General features: G+C 42.4%; 11 protein-coding genes across 11 annotated transcripts; 8 read left to right on the top strand and 3 right to left on the bottom strand.

Moving 5' to 3' along the window:
• Nucleotides 1-975: 975 nt before the first annotated feature.
• SS1G_07771 (predicted protein) lies at nucleotides 976-1,623 on the bottom strand (the record flags this gene model as incomplete). Its single annotated transcript, XM_001591096.1, has 1 exon — nucleotides 976-1,623. One exon carries the CDS (start codon nucleotides 1,621-1,623, stop codon nucleotides 976-978), a length of 648 nt encoding a protein of 215 aa, XP_001591146.1.
• A 957-nt stretch (nucleotides 1,624-2,580) lies between these two features.
• SS1G_07770 (hypothetical protein) lies at nucleotides 2,581-3,527 on the bottom strand (the record flags this gene model as incomplete). The annotated part of the gene is made up of 4 exons (XM_001591095.1): nucleotides 2,581-2,584; nucleotides 2,914-3,083; nucleotides 3,142-3,222; nucleotides 3,279-3,527. The coding sequence occupies 4 exons, from the start codon at nucleotides 3,525-3,527 to the stop codon at nucleotides 2,581-2,583; spliced, it is 504 nt and encodes a 167-aa protein (XP_001591145.1).
• A 466-nt stretch (nucleotides 3,528-3,993) lies between these two features.
• On the top strand, nucleotides 3,994-4,194 carry SS1G_07769 (predicted protein; the record flags this gene model as incomplete). The annotated part of the gene is made up of 1 exon (XM_001591094.1): nucleotides 3,994-4,194. The coding sequence occupies one exon, from the start codon at nucleotides 3,994-3,996 to the stop codon at nucleotides 4,192-4,194; it is 201 nt and encodes a 66-aa protein (XP_001591144.1).
• A 480-nt stretch (nucleotides 4,195-4,674) lies between these two features.
• On the top strand, nucleotides 4,675-5,396 carry SS1G_07768 (hypothetical protein; the record flags this gene model as incomplete). The annotated part of the gene is made up of 3 exons (XM_001591093.1): nucleotides 4,675-4,707; nucleotides 4,770-4,853; nucleotides 4,920-5,396. 3 exons carry the CDS (start codon nucleotides 4,675-4,677, stop codon nucleotides 5,394-5,396), a joined length of 594 nt encoding a protein of 197 aa, XP_001591143.1.
• Nucleotides 5,397-6,143: 747 nt separating this feature from the next.
• SS1G_07767 (predicted protein) lies at nucleotides 6,144-7,316 on the bottom strand (the record flags this gene model as incomplete). Its single annotated transcript, XM_001591092.1, has 1 exon — nucleotides 6,144-7,316. One exon carries the CDS (start codon nucleotides 7,314-7,316, stop codon nucleotides 6,144-6,146), a length of 1,173 nt encoding a protein of 390 aa, XP_001591142.1.
• A 1,221-nt stretch (nucleotides 7,317-8,537) lies between these two features.
• SS1G_07766 (predicted protein) lies at nucleotides 8,538-8,723 on the top strand (the record flags this gene model as incomplete). Its single annotated transcript, XM_001591091.1, has 1 exon — nucleotides 8,538-8,723. One exon carries the CDS (start codon nucleotides 8,538-8,540, stop codon nucleotides 8,721-8,723), a length of 186 nt encoding a protein of 61 aa, XP_001591141.1.
• Nucleotides 8,724-10,897: 2,174 nt separating this feature from the next.
• Nucleotides 10,898-11,404, top strand: SS1G_07765 (predicted protein; the record flags this gene model as incomplete). Its single annotated transcript, XM_001591090.1, has 1 exon — nucleotides 10,898-11,404. One exon carries the CDS (start codon nucleotides 10,898-10,900, stop codon nucleotides 11,402-11,404), a length of 507 nt encoding a protein of 168 aa, XP_001591140.1.
• A 1,325-nt stretch (nucleotides 11,405-12,729) lies between these two features.
• Nucleotides 12,730-13,371, top strand: SS1G_07764 (predicted protein; the record flags this gene model as incomplete). The annotated part of the gene is made up of 1 exon (XM_001591089.1): nucleotides 12,730-13,371. One exon carries the CDS (start codon nucleotides 12,730-12,732, stop codon nucleotides 13,369-13,371), a length of 642 nt encoding a protein of 213 aa, XP_001591139.1.
• Nucleotides 13,372-14,757: 1,386 nt separating this feature from the next.
• Nucleotides 14,758-15,360, top strand: SS1G_07763 (predicted protein; the record flags this gene model as incomplete). The annotated part of the gene is made up of 1 exon (XM_001591088.1): nucleotides 14,758-15,360. One exon carries the CDS (start codon nucleotides 14,758-14,760, stop codon nucleotides 15,358-15,360), a length of 603 nt encoding a protein of 200 aa, XP_001591138.1.
• A 1,033-nt stretch (nucleotides 15,361-16,393) lies between these two features.
• On the top strand, nucleotides 16,394-17,179 carry SS1G_07762 (predicted protein; the record flags this gene model as incomplete). The annotated part of the gene is made up of 1 exon (XM_001591087.1): nucleotides 16,394-17,179. One exon carries the CDS (start codon nucleotides 16,394-16,396, stop codon nucleotides 17,177-17,179), a length of 786 nt encoding a protein of 261 aa, XP_001591137.1.
• Nucleotides 17,180-19,098: 1,919 nt separating this feature from the next.
• Nucleotides 19,099-19,432, top strand: SS1G_07761 (predicted protein; the record flags this gene model as incomplete). The annotated part of the gene is made up of 2 exons (XM_001591086.1): nucleotides 19,099-19,306; nucleotides 19,368-19,432. The coding sequence occupies 2 exons, from the start codon at nucleotides 19,099-19,101 to the stop codon at nucleotides 19,430-19,432; spliced, it is 273 nt and encodes a 90-aa protein (XP_001591136.1).
• Between the last annotated feature and the right edge of the window lie 1,653 nt (nucleotides 19,433-21,085).

Genomic DNA, 21,085 nt, shown 5'->3' with positions numbered 1-21,085 from the left:
GTACTCTATCATATTATTCAGCAAATAAATAGATCAAGATTTATAGAGAATTAAAGCCTATTTATGTAGATTCAAAGCCTGTAAGAATTCAAAGCGTATAAGAATTCAAGATTGAAAATAGAAATAGAGGACGATGATAAGGATGGAGGCAACGATGAGATTGAGAAAGGGGTTAAAAGGGGTGTTGAAATAGGGGCTGGAGGCGACGATGAGATTGAAAATGAGGATTGGAGGAGTCAATTGAATGTAATATCTTATTATTTTTACATAAATTTAGTTCATTTGGGAATGCCCTCAAATTTTCCTATTTCGATATCAAGTAGCTCATTTCGCAACCTAGTACATTTAGGAATGAGCCAAGTCGTTTTCAGAATCCCCAAGTTGTGCAATTTTCCCGTGACAGATAAAATCCAAGATAGATCTAGAAGGAACGGTTCCCAAAATTTATACTTTCAGAACTCCAATAAGATCTTACAAGGAGAGAAACACATACTTTTAATTCTAGGGCACAGAGTTTGATGAAAGAACCACCGAGCAGGCTTTTTCTGCAAGCAGATCACATCTAAGCATAATTATAAACTTAAATCAGAGAAGACACCAAAATTTACAAAGTGAACATTCAACCTTTCCAGTTCATTTGAAAAGGCTTGGAGAAGATCTGATCAAGGTTCGAGATGGGAATAACTTATTTTTTTTGTTGAATATTTTTGAAATTGGTGTCTACAATTTGTACATGCTAGTCTAGTGGCCGCTCATGCCACCGATGTATTTACAAACAAACAAGAAAAACTCCACAATATCCCAAATCAATGGATTTTCCGTACAAATTGTGAAGGAGAAAAACAGAAGGGGATGGTGTGATTGGTGAATACAGCCTTGGTGTTGATTAAGAAGGTGCGTATCCTGCGTTGTTTCCTCCCTCGCTCCCTCGATTCTATCTACTATTTCCATTTTCCATTCTTTTACATAATTTATTCACCCGTGGGCTTCCTTCGTCGTCCTCCACCTGTTCGTCGCTCCTCTTCTTCTAATCACCTCCTCTAGCTTGCGATTTTTTACCTCTAGCATACGAGTTTCTTCAGCAAGCCTGTCAAGTTCTTCCTCTAACCTGCTTGCTTTAAGTGTCTCATATTCTGCCATTTCATCCCTTTCTTCTTCTAACTCGCGGGCCTGGACTTTTGACAAGGTGAATGCTGGACGTCCAGGGTGGATCCCCTGTTTCAAATCCTCTCGAGCTTCGGTTTCCACGAATCGCTTGACGTAATATGGTGAGATATTAGAGAGTGGCGGCGAAAGGTACTTGTCAGGTTGTGATTTCCGCTCCTGATGTTTTGGGTTGCGCAGGATGGCGAGATGATTTGTGTATGTTTCGGGTTGCGGTGGTGGTTTTTTAAGCACAGTGTTACGTGGTACGTGCTTAGATTTTGCATCCCCACGACCAACCAACTCTGTAATGATTCCTGTAGTATAAATGGCACTGCGGTGGTGGCATACAATAGAATTCTGTTGAAAACTACAGTAGCTGGGTGGTAAGCGATAATACTCGAGATCCTCTTCATCGATAGTTCGGTCTGGGCTCACTGGTCTGGCCACCGGGAGACTGGGGTTGCCGTTAGATCCCATGGCGATTGGAGGTGTTCTGGGTCTCGTTAAATTGTTGTTATTGGTGTTAGATCCTACAGCGATTGGAGGTGTTCTGGGTCTCGTTAAGCTGCTGCTATTGGTGTTGGATCCCATGGCGATTATAGGTGTTTGAGAGCTTGTTGGATTGCCGCGATTGATTTTGGATACTATGGCGATTGGAAGTGTTCTAGAGATTGTTGAATTGCTGCAACTAGTATTGGATCCCACGGCAATTGTAGGTGTTGTAGGGCTTGTTGAGCTGGTACGACTGGTGATGATTCCCATGTCGAATAACCGGAGACCCATGAGGTAGTATAAAATGAAGCAAAAGATTGTACAGGTTGTAGCAGTGAGGTGGCGACGCTCTGAAATCTCGATTATATTGTGATAGATGAATTTAAAAACGAAATTTGGCTGTGATATAGTACGTCTTATGGTGCAGAGTAGGTTTTTGGCAGATATAAGAATCGTTTGTTGTATACCGTTGAATGGGTTCCGTTATAGATGGTGGGTTATAACTCGTGAGATTAACTGGGTGTAGAATATATATTTAGACGTGGAATGAAAAGAAGGGAAGAGGATATTCTTTTTTCTACTTGAGTGGGTTCTACTATACTAGTTATTTGGAATACAGGAGGACTAAGTACTTGGTCCATAGATGAATAGGGCAAGCCTGCTCTAGCTACATATTACTATTTATAACCAAAATATATAGCTCGAAGCTAAGCTGAACTACTGACAAGAACCCGCAAACCCACCTATGATAACGATGCATGAACTTCTAGCTTTGCTGTCCTAGAATGAAATGTTAACTGTGGCAACGTTATTTGACTTGAGTAACCACTTGAACTTTTGTTGAACCATTGAACCATGAGAGCTGGCATACTTAAAGGTTTATGGAATAGATTACAGATCAAAGATAAAAGGAGCAGAAATACTTGTGAGATAGATATCCATTCATCTATTCTTTGTGACAGTAAGTGTCCAAATTTCTAGCATAGTGAAACCGGTGGGCTTTCCTGGATCCTCCACAGCTCAAAGTATTGAGCAAACACCGAGGCTAGTCATTTCCACAAAATGACAATCATAGCATTTCAGAGAAGGCTTGGGTCCTCACTCAAGTCTTCCATAGGAAGAATCAGAGAGCCATGATAGATACTCTCCGGAAAGATGATGTTTTTCATGTTTAGTTATAGGCTTGATGCACAAGAGACAGAGAATCATGATGCTTGCAAACAGCTACATAAAAAAGTTAATTTTTGGTTAACCATAATGAATTAGGAAACTTACCCTAGATAATCCTCTTTGATACTTCCAATAGCAAACATGGCTCCAACTTCAGGCCTTGTACCTATGATTTTCACTCGGACATGAGTGCCTGGTTCAATGACAGAGTCCTCATTGTTTGTGAATTGGGGTGGTGTTGCATTTGCATCGAATTTAATATCACGAGGAATAAGCTGCATGGCATTAGTATCATGTGTGTGCCGACAATGATGGATAATAGAGGAGACTTACATGAGCAGATACAAAGAGTGGCAAAGGACCAGCATCTGCAAAAAAGCCCACGGCATTGACCGAAGTTACAATAGCATCGACCTACATCAATTATTGAGAAATGCACAGAAATTCAATCACATAGTCAGAGTTCTTACGGTCTCGCCCTTGAAGGGTCTCCAAACTACAGCACGATATCCAACAGTGAACTCGGCCAGTCCACTCCCTGGAAGGATTCTTCCTTCGGAAATATTGAAGGTATCCATAATTGTGATAATGTAGTAGAGCCCCGTACACGTTCCTTCTACATCTTTTAAAAGCTTCCCAGTCACCAGCTCATGCATATTGCGACCAAAGTATGATGGGTGCAGGGTGACCTGACGCTCAAGATTGTAGAGGAAAAACATGTTATTTTTGTGCAGCGAAAGATATAGCGTATTGGATATAGTGGTAGAATTGTAGAATCAATGTTCCCCTGATACGTTATGTGTATCTTTGGGATCGCGCCGCAGCTATCTTGCTTCTTCGTAGAAACGTATAGTACGGTAGAGTGGATAAGGTAAAGTTATCGATATGCCTGTGTAAGAGGGCGGGATTGAAATATTTGTCTATCAAGAGAGTGCTGATCTCTCAGAAGCTTTCCTCCTTAACTTTCACCGTTGAACCTGCTCTTGATGCCTAGTTATCCACCCAGCCCCATATAGCTATCGTAGCTCGTTCGGATCGCAACGTCCGTCTTCACGTCACAGTACGATATTAAAGTGTGCCGAGTCAGTGTTACTATTCTGCGATCAATTAGTCTCCTTTTTTTCGAGTAACAACCTTTTGACGGCCGGAAATAGCTTTCTTTCAACATACATTGTTTGAAAATGAATGAAATTGCAAAGACGTGACACTTTGGCAGGTCCCTGGAAGACGTTACAGAGAATGCGCAAAGGTTTGTCGATGCTGTGGTATGGAATTGTTACTATTGAAGAATCTATAATAATTGTTCAAGACAAGGAGGAAGCAATAACGGCGAGGTTTGAGGGTTACGCGATCCCAAGAGCTTCAAGCCTTTTTTCGCGACGCTAAGGATGAAAGAAACGCTTATCACTGCGTATAATGAAGTACTCGCAGGGTGTCACTGCTTACTAATATCAGTACGAGCACGACGAGCTACTCGTATTGATGCTTGATGACTAATTACAATTACGAAAACATGACATGCCACTCAATAGGCAAAATTTGGTCCATGATATTCCGAGGTTGACAATCCAACACATGCTTCTATATCAACCCCTCGTCTCCAAAGAGTAACCTGCTTGAATAGGCAAATCTGGTTGAATTGATGTATTTATTGCCTTGATTTTTTTCACGTTCTCTATCCTATACTATCCTCTTTTTCCGTCCCCTTCATCTTGTACCAAGAACTTCATTCTCAATGAGTGAATGAGGGGACGATTGCGCCTCAACCTTGAATCATCGACTTAAGTCCTAAATTATATCTACCTCTTTATTGATAAGGGTCGCACAAGCAGATAAACGTTTGGAGTCAAATCATTCATTCCAAGAATGTCTCTGAACCTTGAGAAACAGCTCACCTTTGTATGTCGAGCTGTCTAGCTTGTATTGGGACCTCACAGGACAAGTGCTAATGTTGGATCTAGTACGGGGCCTACCATCACAATCCTACAAATATCCTCATTCATATGACATGTGTGCCCTTAATTTTGGCTACCAGTCTTTTCCTCGTATGGCTCCGAACTCTCCGCGATCCTTTACTGGTGACGAAAGGCATGCTGACAATGTACCGATAGTGCTCCAACAGTCCTACATTAATACCTCTACCATCATGGCTTACTATTCCGAATTTACCTTTAAACTTCAGCACGATTGGATCAATCCTCTATAGCGGGTTTTATATCCTCCTCGAACCTGTCGCAGGCAGCATCCTTCTCCCATTTATCATCGGATGGACCGCATTCTCGAACCACCTCCTTGCTACCTCCTCAAACACTACTTTGGCAAATCAAATCGCTGGTGCTGTGTTCTTTGTCTCATGGATTATGCAATTTATCGGACACGGCACTTTTGAGAAGCGTGCTCCTGCATTGCTTGACAACCTTGTACAGGCACTAGTCCTGGCTCCATTTTTCGTATTCATGGAGTTGTTATTTATCTTCGGGTACAGGCCAGAATTACAGAAACGGATTGACGTTGCTGTGGAAAAAGAGATTACAAAATTCAAATCCGAACAGTCCAATGGCGCCATCAAGAAGGATAAAGACAATTGAAGTATGACATAGTACCGCAAATGTGGCACAAAACAAGGCAACACAGACGGAGCATGAGGCGGGGGTGGAGAGGAAGACGGGGAAATGATTGCAATAGTGGGGGTGGCAGTTTATTTTGAAGGTCAACGGAACTGACCTTACATTGGCATTCAAGTTCAGAATAGGTTTCGAAGGAAGCGAAGTTCATCCGGAAGAATATTCCAACTTGGTGGAGTTAATTTGAGGTGCGAGGCGTTTCCTACTTTCTTGTGCCAGCGAGTTTTTGATATGCAGAGAATACCATTTTCAGTCCCTCGAATAAGTTCCATCAAGTTTCATTTGCATAATCAATGGAATAAGGATCTACTCTACATGCCTAGGTACATCATGACCCAATAAGAGCACAAAAACAAACTGCTTGACTTGGCCATGATTTGGGCAGTAAGGCAAGGAAAAAATGTGACCAAATCTTGGGAATGCCATTCAATGCCAACGGTGTGCGCTTTGTCTCGAGGTCGTGTTTCTAGGTCCATGGAGTTAATTTTACAAATTCCCAAAATGATACACGCCGATGCCTCCTCACCTGTTTCTCTGCTTCACATTTATACATCACCATTTAAAAAAACTATCTCCCGTTTCGAATCTTACATGTATTTTCAATTTTTTTGGTAGGCTTTTGCCAGGTTATATTTTCTTCTCCATAACGCCTGCAAAGTACGGAACAAGTGAAACTCAATAACTGGACTTACTAAGGAAACTAACAAGGAATCATCTCCTGCTTCTTCTGCCTCTCTGTTCTGGTTGTAGCTGTTGCCAGCTCTCCAACGCGCTGTCAAGTTGGTATTCAAGGTCGGACATCTGTCTTCTCACATTGTGTTCTCCCTCTCTCGTCTTTGGTCTCTGTGAGTTGGATGTCCAAAGAGTGCTCATGGATGACACTGACGACACATCATCCAAGTCCAGTGGGCTTGTCATTGCTGAGACATCCGAATCTCTGGTTCTGAGCGGAGGGACTTCGTTGCGAAATTCGTGTCGTCCAGTGGACGGCTGTGGTCTCACCTGCTCAGCTCGAGGCTTTCTCTTCAATGGGAGCAGGGGAAGTGGCTTGTTTGGTGCTGGTGCAGTACCACGGCTGGTTTGTATTTGGGAATTCCATCGCTCAATATCAATGTGGGCATCCTCGTATCTTGGAACTGCTGGACCGGGCAAGGATCCAGGCTCGCTTCCCGTGATTCCCAAGAACTGTGAAACGACTTCTCGTTCAATTGTGTTGAACTCATCGGCATGAGATTTCCATCCATAGGAAGCTGCTGCTTGTCTGGCGGCGCGTCGTGCTTCTACTGTGCCTATTGTCATGCGCTTCAATTCCGCGGTGGTGTTTGAGAATCGCTCAGCTTCACACTTTTTATTCCAGACAGATCGTCCAAACTCACAGCAGAATCCTCCGTTTCCTAATCTGTCGGCGGAATTGCGGTTCTCCCTAATGCACTTTTCACATCTGAAGTTAGTGTGTGTATCTTCCACATGTCGGTACGCTCGACGTTGTCGTCCACGCTCCTCGTCTTGTTCTTGGGCGACATAAGCGCGGATAATCTCTGTGTCTCGTGCTTGTTGCTGGGAGATCAAAAGACTTTGCCGGTCTGTGCATTTTGGGCACAATCCTTCGACGTTGTTAACCAACTTAGGTCCTGCGCATTGAAAATCGAGATCTGCATCACTATCAGATTCACTCTCAGCTTGTTCCCCGCCGCTGCAGAGGAGAGATTTCCAGCTGCTGCGACGAGATGATCGAGAAGAGGAACTAGAATTGCGTTTCTGTTCCTTGGGTATTTCGGTGGCGGGCACTTCAATTGGGATTACCTGATTTTCTCTCAAAACGTGGTCACACTCTCGATAAACGACCTGCACCTCGAATGCTTTGTAAGATAGCCTTGGAGACATACTGAAAGTGGAGCGTTGGTGTTTTGTTTGTTGATTTTGAATAGAAAAGGTATATATATATAGACAGAAATGAAAGTAAGATGTTCGAGAGTAGCTTCTTGACAGAGCTACAATGGCTATTGTCCGAATTAAGTAGATGGTTCTGACTGTTGTTTGGTACTTGACCGGTCTCGATAAAGAACGAATCCATTGTTGAATGTCTTTGCGGAGCAATGAAAGAATTTACCAATGAATGACTTTGTTGGGGCGAACGACGAAAGAGCTTACCTATGAATGTCTTTGTTCGGGACTAGCCTTTTTGTTTCTGATAGGTCAATTCGACAAAGAACGGAATGTAAGACATTATTCCAACTATGCTTTCAAAAATGTTCCAAAATACAACATGTGTTTTGTACAGTCTCAGCTGCGTAACACCCTCTCAGCCACCAACCGGAACGCATCTCAAAAATTCCCAGGTTCACTAGTATGTGACATAACATAAAGGAAACAGAATCATGTCTGAACATGCTTGAACATGCTTCTACACCAAGAAAGGACCTTAGCAGATCATCATTGGCCTTTGATTTCCACTCTGTACTAGAATAGAAGCACATTCTACACGATTTTCTTCTGCGACTTTCGATGAAATGTTCTTGTTTGAAACACTAGATTTCTTCCTTTGAGCCTACATTTGTATATGGCCCATCATATTTTGTCTACACACAAAGATTATTTCTTCACCCTTGGAAATATCTCTTCTCGCTCACGGACTGAGGCCATTTTGCTTCCTTGGTCGATACCAGCCCCCAGTTCTGTTTGACTCAAGTTGTTCACAGGCCCGTTCACGCCCTTGCAGCCGTGTAAAACACGACGGTAAAGATCAAGCTGATTTCACTTCCAACTCGGCGTCGACAATACAGCAACACTAGGACGCGAATCTCCGGACGAACTCTGGAGGAATTTGGTCTGGTCTGAAACCAGGTCGGTGCATCTAGCTATACCATTAGAGTAAAACGATTAGTCCCAATACTAGCGCGGACGAGGACTTCCTGAACAATGTCATTGAATCCCAGAACAATCCCTCTCGAGGAACTATAAAAGGTAGAGGACACGTCGGACAGGATATTTTTTCCTCAGCTTCATCTAAATCATCCATTCAAACCCATATTTTACATTCCATTAAAATCTGAATCTGAATCACCGATCTTAAAGACGAAAACTAACAAAACACCTACAGCAGCCATGCCTTCCCAACCAGTAAGAATGATCCTCTACCAATGCACTCACGAGCTACCTGATCCGAGATACCAAGCTCCCAAAAAGCCCTCGGTTCTAAAGAGAGTGAAGCGAGCTCTCACATTCACGGAGATCATTCGCACACCCTCTGCAGATTTGTGTCCGTTCTGTCAGAGACTGGAGGACGAATAAGCAGAGCGAGATATAGCTGTAGGACTAACTAGAATACCCGCTTCACCGCGGCGTCAAATTAGCCCCCTCCACGAGCACGCGGTCGCTGTTAGACGGAGCAGTACTGTGGCAGTAAGGAAAAGCCCAGTAACCGACACTGGAAGTGAGGCCGAACCTCAGTTTGTCGATCCACTTCCTCCAAGGAACCCGTACAGGGGCACCAACATGGAGGAAATGGACGCTGACTACATGGAGTGGAGGCGTGCGCGGAGTCTTGCTAATGAGACGCCAAGGGATCGGCATGCACGGGAGCTTCGCGAAAGATTAGTCAGGAAGGAGTGGAGAGTCATGAATGCAGCCCGGGAGTACAACGAGTTTGTGCTTGAACAGGGATTAGAGCAAGCACCCCCTATAGACATGAGCCAGCTTTTTGCTCAAGCCCAAGAAGCACGATAACCCGCCCCGGAGTCAGTTCCAGAATCTCCGGAACCTCAGCAAGGGAGTTTGAGGACGAGGATGGAAGGGAGGAAGGCCGAGAAAGCCGACAAGGCAGATAGGGTGAGGAGTCGAGCGCAGGAAATTGCGAAGAAGTAAGTAAACACACCATTTCTTTTATCCTCCGCGTTATGGATTTTATACTGAATCACGACTGACGACTTCTGCTAAGGAAGGTAACGATTTTTACTAAGCGATATGACTTGTACCAACAAACCAAAAAAATAATTATAATTTTTTAAAACTTTACAAAATTTACTCATGGTGTGCACATGTCATGGCCTGAAGTGATAATAATGTGATGTAATCTATCAGTGACCTGAGCCCTTTAAGTTCTCTTCCGTTATTTTGACTATCTATGGTAACTAACGTACAGGTAGGTGCCCCGTATGTATATATGAGGTCAACTTGACGAGCTAGATACCAAATACTTTGTAGATCCATTATACTTACACATATTCTTAGGAGCTGGATTATGCATTGGCGTTTTCTGAATAGATTCATAGATATGACGATCTAGTGGTCTCGTTTACGAGGTTATCCGCCAAATTTACATATAGCCGCAGGACGTTCTTGCCTACACCTTTCATCACTAAATGAAAAATAATAATACCTGTCTCCCACTAGAGATTTTTGGCTCTTCTCCAACCCGAAAAGCCCGTTCTTTATCTCCCAGAGTCAGTTACAAGCTATCACGTGGTCGCAATCATGTGATTTGTCCCAACATACATTCCATGCTAATCTCTACAAAGTCGACCTTTTTGGAGCTACGTCTGTGGTGATGGAGTAGTTTCTTATATATCTCATGAAAATAGTCAATTTGGCTAATACGCACTGTCTATAATAGAGGTAAAGTGAGGAGTCTAGCTCGTCGGTTTAAGAATCGTCCCTTTCTTCACCGGTATTTGTATTTAACCCCTCCTCAATTTGCTGTGTGATGTTAATAACACAATTTTAATTTAGTCCATGATTGTGGCATGTTAGAAATGCTACGATGTCATCATCTACTTCGATTAGATGGAAGTGAGCAAGTCAAACCCTTGGTTGTGGAAGGGTAGAGCAATGAAACTGCCACAAACTGTATCACCATTGAACAAGAAAAGCCATATTCAGAACTCTAGGCAGAGACTGTAGAATAATAGAGAAACAGATATGAAACAATGGTAAATTAAGTCTTTGTATGAATCTGAGTAACTCCAATGTTGGTGATGATAGCGGTGAGATGGCTGGTAATCCAATTATAGACTGAATGTGTACATCTAGACTCACAAGAAATGGTTGAAAACAGCGTCAGAATATCAAGAATAAAAATGGAACAGCAATGGCTTAAGAATTTCTAAACTCTCTAAACACGGTGAGGTTGTCACCGCCGATGACCAGCCAAATCATCTATGCATTTTGTCTGACATCTAAGTTGACCAAGCATGTCTCAAGTACCCTCCTTAGTAGATAATTAACAGTAAGAGAACAAGTCCAGATAGGAATACCTCAAAACTATATAATGTCAAGAATCCCCTTCTCAAAAGTATTCTTTCTTTCATCACACTCACGAATTCAAATACAACTCCATCCAACACACACAGTCGGATTGAGGAACCCAAACTATTTGAACTTCACCAATTCAACAACTAAAGAAGGTCATGAATCAACCAAAGTTGATCGTTGTGTACAAATGTACACACGAACTTTCTGACACCAATATGACCATAGAGCGGGCCAAGACCACGCCCTACGAATTCGCACCTTCGCTTTTAAGAAAAATCAAGAGAAAGCTTAGTGGAGGCACCACCATCAGAAGGCCTTGCATGGATCTTTGCCCAGTTTGTCTGGCAAAGGAGCGTGTATTTAGCAAACAAAGATCGATGGTGGACATCCCCCAGTCTACTCGGAGCCAAACCTTTAGCCCTCAAGCTTCCGCACGCATGTCATCAACGCCGAATCTTGGTTCTTCATCTGCGTTTGATTCTCAACCAAAGATTCCACCACAGCCATTTAATCTTGCAGAAGGCCCCCCTCCCTTCCCGGTTGTGGAGGCATTGACTGCCGGTTGGGATGCAAAGTCACGCCGAGAGGAGATCAACCCTCGTGGACGTGCTAGGGCCGTCCCCATGACAGGCTTATCACCGATGCCACCTCCACCTCCAGAGAAAGTAGCTCGCATGCTAGAATCCGAAGGTGGACCAATGAGCAAACCTACAGGGCGATGAAGGAGCGTGACGAAGGTTATGTTTCTTTCAATCGCTTTCCCGATATCTTCGAGGAGAAAGAGCCACCAGTCGACCCAGCACTCAAAGAATCTCAGGACAAGAAGCGAGAACCTACCGAGGGTGTTGAAGATGGAAAATGACGAGACGCAAGACAGAAATTGCATCAAGAATGTCACGATTCTCTTATCTCGCACGTTTTGTATGGCTATGAATTCCGGAGTTTCTTTTAAATGATACCCAAGAACACACGATTTACGACAAGCATGGGCTCATAATAAATTTACAAAAAAATGTAAAGGGAGTTTTTTTTAAAACTGACAGATTGAAATCTGTTTTACCTGTAGAACAACCTTTTCCCACCCCACAAAAATTAAAATGAAGCAACTTAAACCAAACCTAACAAGGAACTGATGCAAATGTGGCTCGAAAGAAATTCAATAATACATATAGACAGACAATAAATACCTTTTCTGGGTTTAATATGAAAGAAACCAGTCAAAGCTAGATGCTATAGCTAACGAAGAATATATTTTAAAAAAGACAGTGCTGCACAATTTTTACAGTATTATTTCATTACCACCACTAGACACATTATGTTTAATTCAACCATAAAAATAAGAAATGAAACGTAGATCTGGCAGTTCTCAGCATGCCACTCGGAGAATGCTCTCTAAAGGGGATGAAAATGAATGTGGTAGAAAGTCACGTGACTAACCCCCTGAATCAACCGAAAACGTGCAAATGTGAATTTAGCTGAAAAATACTATCCGGGAGTATCATGTAAGAAAATTTTTGTATAATAATCAAATTCTTGAATATACTTTGTCAAAGTTGCAGGCTTCAATTGGCTCCGTTCTAGATCATGCCAATTGGTAAAAGTAAGTCTGGAGCTGCAGGGACAGTCAAACGGTGCCGGCGCCTTGGGTCTCAGCTTCGAGAGTGTAGAGACTGAATAGTTAGTAAACACATTCTATACAGCGAGAGAACAGATGCTCTATTATGGGTGGACATTCCTAGTGGCTCTTTGGACCAAGTGACCCTCATATAAACAAGCGCATTTTGTGTACTCAAATGCCCCTCTAGTCGTCAAAAAGCCTAGCCGTTAGAATCTCAACTGTATACTCAAATAGATACCGAACAGTATCAGAACAGCTCCTCGCAAGATCTATATAAGGTTGGAGGCATCCTCTTTTACTTATATTCTTCTTTTTCTCATCATCAATCAGCTTAGTAACAACATTTCGAAGACACACCATCTTTCAGAAAATTTTACTATTAGCAAATCAATCAACCGAACAACAAGCTTATTACTCAAAGAAATCAACATGGTGCAGAACTTTATTCTCTACGACTGCGGACACAGAGAACTCGAAAGCCCTTCTCCCCTCAAGAGGCTCAAGAGAGCTCTTAGTCTCAAAAGGGTTTTGAGTAACAAGGTCAGGGAGCCGAAGGACATCCGAGTTGATGGAGCATGCCTAGAATGCCGAAAATATCCTATCGGATTGCTAATTGGCGACCAAGTATTTCGTCGTGTAAACAACCCGATGGAACCTGCCGTTATTAGGGAGGAGAACACCCCTTCCGACTCCTCCGACGAGCCAAAAGCAGAAAGCCAGCAAGAGAGGTCTTCTAGCGAGGAAGAAGCGGCTCACGAAGAGGACGTAGAGGAGAGAGAAGGATTAGATCACGGCGTCGTAGAAAGACCACCAACTCGTATTCCTCGACGACCCGTGGGTGCTCCCCTTGCCCAAGAGCATCCAAAGTCCGCCGAGTCCAGTAGTGGAGAAGATCCATTCGCAGACGGAGAGGATCCTTTCAAGGAAGGAGAGCATGCCTTCACAGACGGATATCTCCATGAGGGTATCAATCGCTGGATATCGCTAACTGAAAAAGAGCGGGAGCACGACAAAGGAGCATTGGGAGCTGACGAGTCGACGATTATAAGTGACGAACAAGAAAAGGAGTAAGTCTGTCGTCACGAGAATCTGAACTCATACTCTGAGCAGATGATCTGATCAGGACAGACCTTCAAGGCAATGTTCTTCATAGACAGGCAATTTTTCATGAACGGTAACGAAACCGAAAGAGCATGACTGTTATTCGAATTAAGGAAGGCGTTTTTACTATATCAATAAATTTAAATTGACCAAAACAAATCAGATTAATGTGAAACCATATGCTCATGTGCAATAAGAATTTAACTAATGTGAATTATGACTTATGTAAGATTAAAAATATAGCTTAAAGCTATCAATTAAGCCCTAGGCTGGGAATTAGAACTCCAAAATGTGTCATCGAAACTATGGGAGCAAAATATATCGTGGTAACAAACCCTTGTGTTTCCGTCTTACCTGCCTTTTACTTGCGCTGAGAATCACTACCGTCCTGATAAAATCACCTACGGGCAATAATATATGAACCATCGACTAAAATTTTTACACAGCGATATGAAGATGTACAAATTACCCCCTCATTTAAGCATTTTTACCCAAATAGTTGTCTTGCAACGACGAGGTTACGCGAGCCAATAAAATCAGTGTAGATAAAGTAATATACGCCACAATATTTTCATAACTTCAAAGAGAAAAAGTTCTAGAAGCAGGGTATCAAAGCTAGCTTGCTATTAGTCAATGGTCAGCACTAACTATTTGAGGTCGAAGACCTTAGAAATTTCTACATCTAAAAAGTGCAGGTATAGATGATCGAGATAGTATCTGTCTGGTGTGTAAGAATCACATGGTGAGTCACTTTATGTATTATCATCCAGCCAACATATCCCCAATGTTGGAATATTAATTGATAGTAAGTATATTGATGCACATCATGACACATAAGAGCATTTTCACTACGAAATATTCATCGGCACAATAGCGACAGGATTATCTTTCGCAGTTACTACTCGTAAAGCATAACAACATCTAGAAAACCGCTGATTAGCATAAATCTTCTCAAAAGCTGTAAACTTACACAATTTAAGATCAAATCGAGCCAATCGAGGGTCCAATTAGATGTCACCCGAATCCCCTAGACACATCGAGAATAATCACGTGACTACGTGCAACCAACCACCACTTGAATGTCGCATCCTTGTTTCGGATAGCTTATCTTTCAAGACAATTTACCACAAAGATAGCCCATTCTAGAATATTTACTAGCTAGAATCGGCTATATTGGCCCGTGATGCAGATTCTCAAAACAATATCGGAACAAGGTTCTGTACTAAACATAAGTGAGCTAAAAATCCCAAATGAATCTAGCGACTGCTTTTTAAAAAATCAACGGTGGTTGACTTGCAAAAACACACTATACGGTTTTAACCGCACAGAGTAACAGGAAGCCTTCTGTAAGTAAGCATGTCACCAACCCTTTCCACCACGTTCGCTTGCGGACACGTAGAAACTACCTCGACCCGAATCGGCACTGAACGAGTACCAGGATTTAAGGGCATTATCCGAAATTTGAGTTGCGGAAGCTCGCCCAGATTTGTGCAAGCGGATTCCGCAGCTTTGTGCTCAAGTTGTCGGAAAGGTAGCCCCTCACTTCCGCCCCTTTACACGCGAGGTAAATCAGTCAAGTTCGAAAAGTCAGTTCAATATATAGATGAGAAGGAACGCGAAGAGGTGGATCCAGATCCGCTCAGACGTCACCCTATTATCACTGATACGGAGAGCGAAGAACTTGACGATATTTGTGTAGATCCGTTCGCTAATAAGTTTGCTGAACTTTTCAAGAACGGCGCTTATGATTTCACACGCAAGCATCGGGATGATGTGGACGAAGGGTTGTACCACCGTGAAGTGGTTCCAATTACACCTGTGTTGGGGCCAAGTGAGCCACAAAGCCCCCCGGAAACTGAATGTTTCCTCCCGTTGCCAATGTTCTCGTTTGAAGTTGCCGGTCAACCAAGCAAAGTAGGGAGCATTGTGCTTGCGATCGAAAAGAAGTCGAAGAACTGATTTGAAGATGATGAAAAGAAATGTTGCGCGCTGTTGAATGTTCTGTATTTTCATTTCGTATCAACTGAATAGTATCTCGAGAATAACCCTAAATTGAACAGAAACCCAAACCCTGAATCAATATTTTCTACCCATGCGATTGACACGCTCCCTTTTTTTTTCTCTCCAAAACTAATGTGCACAAAGATTGTGAAAGATGATAGCCCTCATAAGGAGTGAAATAGTATGCTGAGTAATGCTGCATGCTAGCTTTCAAAATAAAATATTTCCCACACAAACAGCAAATCATTGCCATTGAAGTATGCTTACATCCCAAATCCTTTCACTTCTCAGGAGTCGCTTGTCTTGAAGGTCATGTGATGTATCTTAAAAACATGGAAAAACGTGGTTAAAACATGGTTTGGAAATGAGTATTGGGTTCAACAGAGTACTATAAGGTATATCCTTAATTTAGTGTTACGAGGGAGGATCCAGCACTCATCACAATCATGAATATGTATGCTAGACATTGAGATGCTGATATTGTATGTGAAATGGTAATGACAGGCCAAAAAGAGCACTAGGAGATAATAAAACGTGATCAACATCAGATTTGACTGACGTATATTTCTACCTCAACAAACCAGTAGAACTATCACAAGAAGCTATCGGGGTGAACAGACAAATGGTAGCTGAGACCTGTTCATTGTTCCATGATCCATGTCTCAGATTCATGGATATGTTCAGTATGAGACAACACTGCTGTTCTGCATGATCTGTCACCTTGACAGCTACAGAAAGAACGGCAAACAGCCGATGGAAACAACAACTGCAACATACACGGTGCCAGAACAGATTCAGAACAATTAACTCCAATCCTATATAAGGTTCCATAGCTTTCTTGATGGAACTTCGTTCCTCCTCAGCGAAACAGTACTCAAGCTTAGATCACAAAAAATTTAGGACATCAAAACTAAATACACAATCTTTTGTATCAGACTTTTTGACCGAAGAGTAATATTTCTTCCCAAAACTAAACGAAACAACCGCAGCCATGATTTTCGTTGTGGGTATCATCACAACTTTCACTTGCGGACATCAGTATTGGTCCAATATTGTCAGGAGGAAAAGAAAAGATACCGATGGTACTACAAAGGAAGGGCAATGCATTGCCGGACCCGACACAACATGGATCAAACACAGAAGCGAATGCGGCGAGTGTCAGCACAATGATTTTGACCATGACCAAGTCATCATTTCCCCACCACCAAGTCCTTTGCTCGATCCTCCTGACAATCTTGATAATAGTCGTGGTGCTGTAACGGAGTACCGTTGTGGACATCGAAGATTCCGTACGGAAGACGAAGGAAGACTTCCCGTTCTCGGAATGGACAAGCTTGGCTTCTTGTTAGCCGTATCACGCAGTGAGTGCCCCCGTTGCGAACATGAGAGGTTCAAGAAAGTATACGGAGAGGACTTCGAAGAAGAGACCACAAGCGCATTGTCCCAAACCCTCACTTTCCCTACAGAAAGCTGGAGATATACCATGTTATCTCAGAGAGAAGGCGCTGAAAGTCCACCAATGCGCATGTCTCAGCCAGGTCGGCAACGTGGTATGGCCATTGGACGATCTTTTGACGCACACCTTGATCCAGACCAAGGAATGAACTTGGAATCGGCAAGACACAAAGAACATCAACAGGCTGTCGATGAAATGATGCGCAGCAGTACAGCCGATCTTGCACCAGAATCTAATCCTCAGAAGAGAAACCAAAGAAAAAGAGAGAAGATCAAGGCAATCGGTAAGACAATTTGGGGATCAATCAAGAGGAAGATCTGAAGAAGACGAAGGTAAGGAATTTGCCCCTTTTTCATTTGTCTGAAGTATTTCGGCGACGCTTGATTGACCCACCGGAGAATTGCTCAGAATTTCGTTGAATTGGTAAACCTGGTTCCTACTCAAGAATGTTAAATGATTTGAATTATGAAAAATTACTTGTCAATATGCCATGAAAATGTGATGAATGTGACTTTTTTTAATTATTAGTGACTGATGAAGAACGATCAATAGGAGCGAGAGAGGCGCTCTATTATACTCGAAAAATAAGAGGCCAATGGAAGAGAAGAAATCCTAGCTTGATTTTACTTCCCGTGGAAGTGCAATGCAGATTTGATCTAATTATGGCTGTACCAACAGGCATGGCTTCATGTATGATATCATATGGTTAAGATCAGACGCCAAGGCAGTCCCTTCAGAGCATGGCCAAGCGCGTGTTCATGTCCGGCTTGAAGCTCTCGGGTTTATACTGGTATGAGCTGAGTCTTCGTACAAAGAATTAATGAGAGAAATGTATATCCTTGGTAATGGAGAGGGGAGTGCTTGTCCTGTATTTCAAAGAGTGCAAACGCCACCAGGAAGCTCTGTGTGGTTACTTTGAACCTCGAAGTGATTTGCTTGCTCATGAAATCGATATTATAATATACCGCCGAATTCCAAATGCTAGAGCCAAAGACATGCACATGACGGCCGAGGTCTCGAAAGGTATACATACTTATTCGAACCGGTGAATCAGTCGCTCGATCAAATATTAAGGGGAAATCAAAAATGGCTTAATTCATGTGTTCGGGCTAGAATGGCGGCAAAGATATACGACGATACGTGGAATTAAGGTTTTCGGATGATAGGACAATACAATGCGTGGAAAAGCCGATAAAGCCGGGAAGTACGGAATAGATGGTTTTCAAAAAAGGGGAATCTGAGAGGTGGGGATTGTTAAGGGGTTTCTTTCTCTATTAACCTTTTAGATTCCGATTTGGTTCGGGAATAAAGTATAAGGTTAATACTTCTAATTAATTGAATTATTTGTCAGTTTGTTTAAGAATACGGTGAATTAGTTTTATGCCCCTTAAAATGAAATAAATTAGATACTCTGATACCCTCCAAAATGACCCTATTTTACTTCCATGCCCCTTGGATTATATAATTGAATCTATCTATTCCTAAATAATTAGAATATTATTCGGGGATTTATAATGATCCGAATTTATGATGGAAAGGTAGAATCCATAGTGGAGCGTGGGATCCGTTGTCTGTGGATCAACCTCAAGATTCTAGTTGATAAGGCTAGAATCTTATTATTTGAAGATAAAATTTATGACAAGGAATATAAGAGTAAAATAGGTTCAATTGAAAGGCATAAAAGTAATTAAACTCATTTTGAGGGGTATGGGAGTAATTGCCGTTAACAAAAAGATTTGTAATTCTTCATTGAACTATTTATAGTACTTCGTGTTAATATAGTATAATTTCATGCCTAGAACATGTTGATACTTCGCCCCTTTCGAGTTGTTCATAATACCGGCGTATCATACAATTTTCTATGTCGGAATCCGGTTTGAAGCTTTTTGGTAACGCCGCGCTGCATTTCTTTGCGAGAAGCCTCCACATCTTCAAATTGCCCCGCGCTCCGGGATTTGGGAAGGATCCAGGCTATCTGTGGCACTATACAAGAAAGCCTTGGGAAGCGCTTCCAAAATATATATACGTCAAAAACACTGAGGAAGTCGCACCAGGCTCACCAACAAATCCAACTTTAAAATCCTACTCTTGCTCTCATCCTTTACATTTCATCCATCCTAAGCAACCGAAGATCTATGCATCACATATAATTTTGAATCGTCCAATACCATCAATACTCTCTGAATATACATATCGACATCGTTCTCCAGCCGCTACTAAACAATATGTGTCTAGCCACCATGTTAAAAGCACTAGAGACAAACCTTGAACCGAATGTCCAGGTAAATCTCGGCATGGGTTTACTGGTCCTGATATTAGCTTTCGTCGGAGCTTGCTGCCGTCAAGCATGCACAAAAAACATGGCCAGTGAGCCATTGCTCCTCACTGTTGAGCCTAAAAGTAGCAAGTCGCTGGAAACGGAAGTAGAGACGGAAAAGCACTTTAATGGTTTGTTTGGATGGATGGGAACGTTGAAAATTGGTCGCTAACTGGAATTCTAGGATCACAGAAGATCTCAAGGTGCCTTGCTGTGTCAAAGACCAGCAATCATTCTATCCTTGGATTGCACATTAGATGATATAGGTATAAATACCATTGAAGATACAGAAAAAAGACGATGAATGACCTGCTCGCGGATCTTTATGCTTGACATCCCCGAATCGTTTTCGAAACGTCACGAAAATTGCACTTCATTGAAGGGTTAAATGTGGTAATGTTTCTGGGCGGGGATATTGGATGGTGTTCCGGGGGAAAATAGGGCATGGAGTTTGGATATTGGCACAGCCAGGTTTGGCAGTCCCTTGGGCGCAAGTGGTTTTCGGATTCGATCACCAAACAACATGTTGATAGTGTAGGATATTAAGTGTTTCAGCACTTCGGCAGTTTAAGTGGAGTAAAAATCGCAAGAGAACGAGCTCATTTATCGTGTTTGGATTTTACCTCCTTGTAGTTATATTACTGTCCTGTTATAAAAGACCATAACAAACCTCCCTCTTCCCATGCCGGCCAGCGGTGAAGTTGAGAGGAAGGAGTATCGTCAAGCGCTAACTGATGGATATGATCGTCAGCAGATATCTTATTGTGCGTCGGTTCGTCCTGTCATTGGACTTAGTTGCTGAGAGCTTCTCCTGACAGATCGACAATATGATAGGCCTAGAGAGATTTTCGCTACCACAGACTACATACTGTAACCTAGACAACAGGAAGAATATAAGGATTTAAGAATCGTGCAAAGATCCGAATTGCCGCACATCCAACGCAGCTTTCGATCAGGGAGAATTCCTTTGCGCAATCATGATACTGTACAGAATCCACATACCATACCATAAACCAGAGGAACCACGATCCTTTACAGCTTTACTGTATCGCTTCGATCGCGTAAACGATCTGCAAGCATTTGAAGGGCTCGGGACGGTAACAGACGATACTTCAATACTGGACTCTGTGAAGAGGAAGCGGACTAAAAGAATGCTCTTGATGTAGCTTCTGTACCTTGTTCCATGACTAGTATAAATAATCAATCCATTTTTAGCACGATTGTTGCATCTCCTTTGAACGGTTCTTTCACTGGAAAGCTGTGAACACTTTCCCATCACAAACATCTTCTAGCCAGAATACTGAGCATGGTCGTCAGAAATTTGTGTACTCATTTTCAGCAGTCGGGAAAGAAAATCCCGAGTTGCATTTGCCAGTATGGAATATAAATCGTGGTGTGAAGAATATTATTTCTGTGTAGGGACTTTTGTGTATTGGTGTAGTACTGAGCTTACAGTTGATAGAGCCTTTCTAGAAGTAATATCTGCGGTAAATTATCTGAAAGGATCAATTCAAGGATCAACAGAATCTAGAAATACATGGCGCTTAAAAATTCTCTAGATCGTTGCGGGTGAAAATTGGGTTGGGATGGAAATGCAAAAGTGGAAGCGTTGGAGCGTTGTCATCAAGCGCAAGGCTAAAATTTGTGGCAGCTCATCGCATGCCCCACCAACTTAACACACCAACTGAACCAAAATCAATGTTCGGTGCTGTGTTTTATTTTAAGCAATGCTAAATGTACATTTTTTGACATCAATTCTTCGGTGACAATGGCTGGGCAGTCTCCCTCTCCGCACAAACCTCGCTCGCGAGGTCAACGATCTAAAAAAGCTATGTCTGAGAGTGATTCAATAGCTACCCCTACATCGCCGGCGGCGCAGACGTACAAGCGGAAATCAACCTACGTATCCA

Source organism: Sclerotinia sclerotiorum, genomic scaffold (genome assembly GCF_000146945.2).
Source record: "Sclerotinia sclerotiorum 1980 UF-70 scaffold_10 genomic scaffold, whole genome shotgun sequence".
In the NCBI taxonomy this organism is placed as follows: domain Eukaryota; kingdom Fungi; phylum Ascomycota; class Leotiomycetes; order Helotiales; family Sclerotiniaceae; genus Sclerotinia; species Sclerotinia sclerotiorum.
The sequence above is the reverse complement of the archived record's forward strand: the minus strand, read 5'-3'. Positions and strand labels throughout refer to the sequence as shown.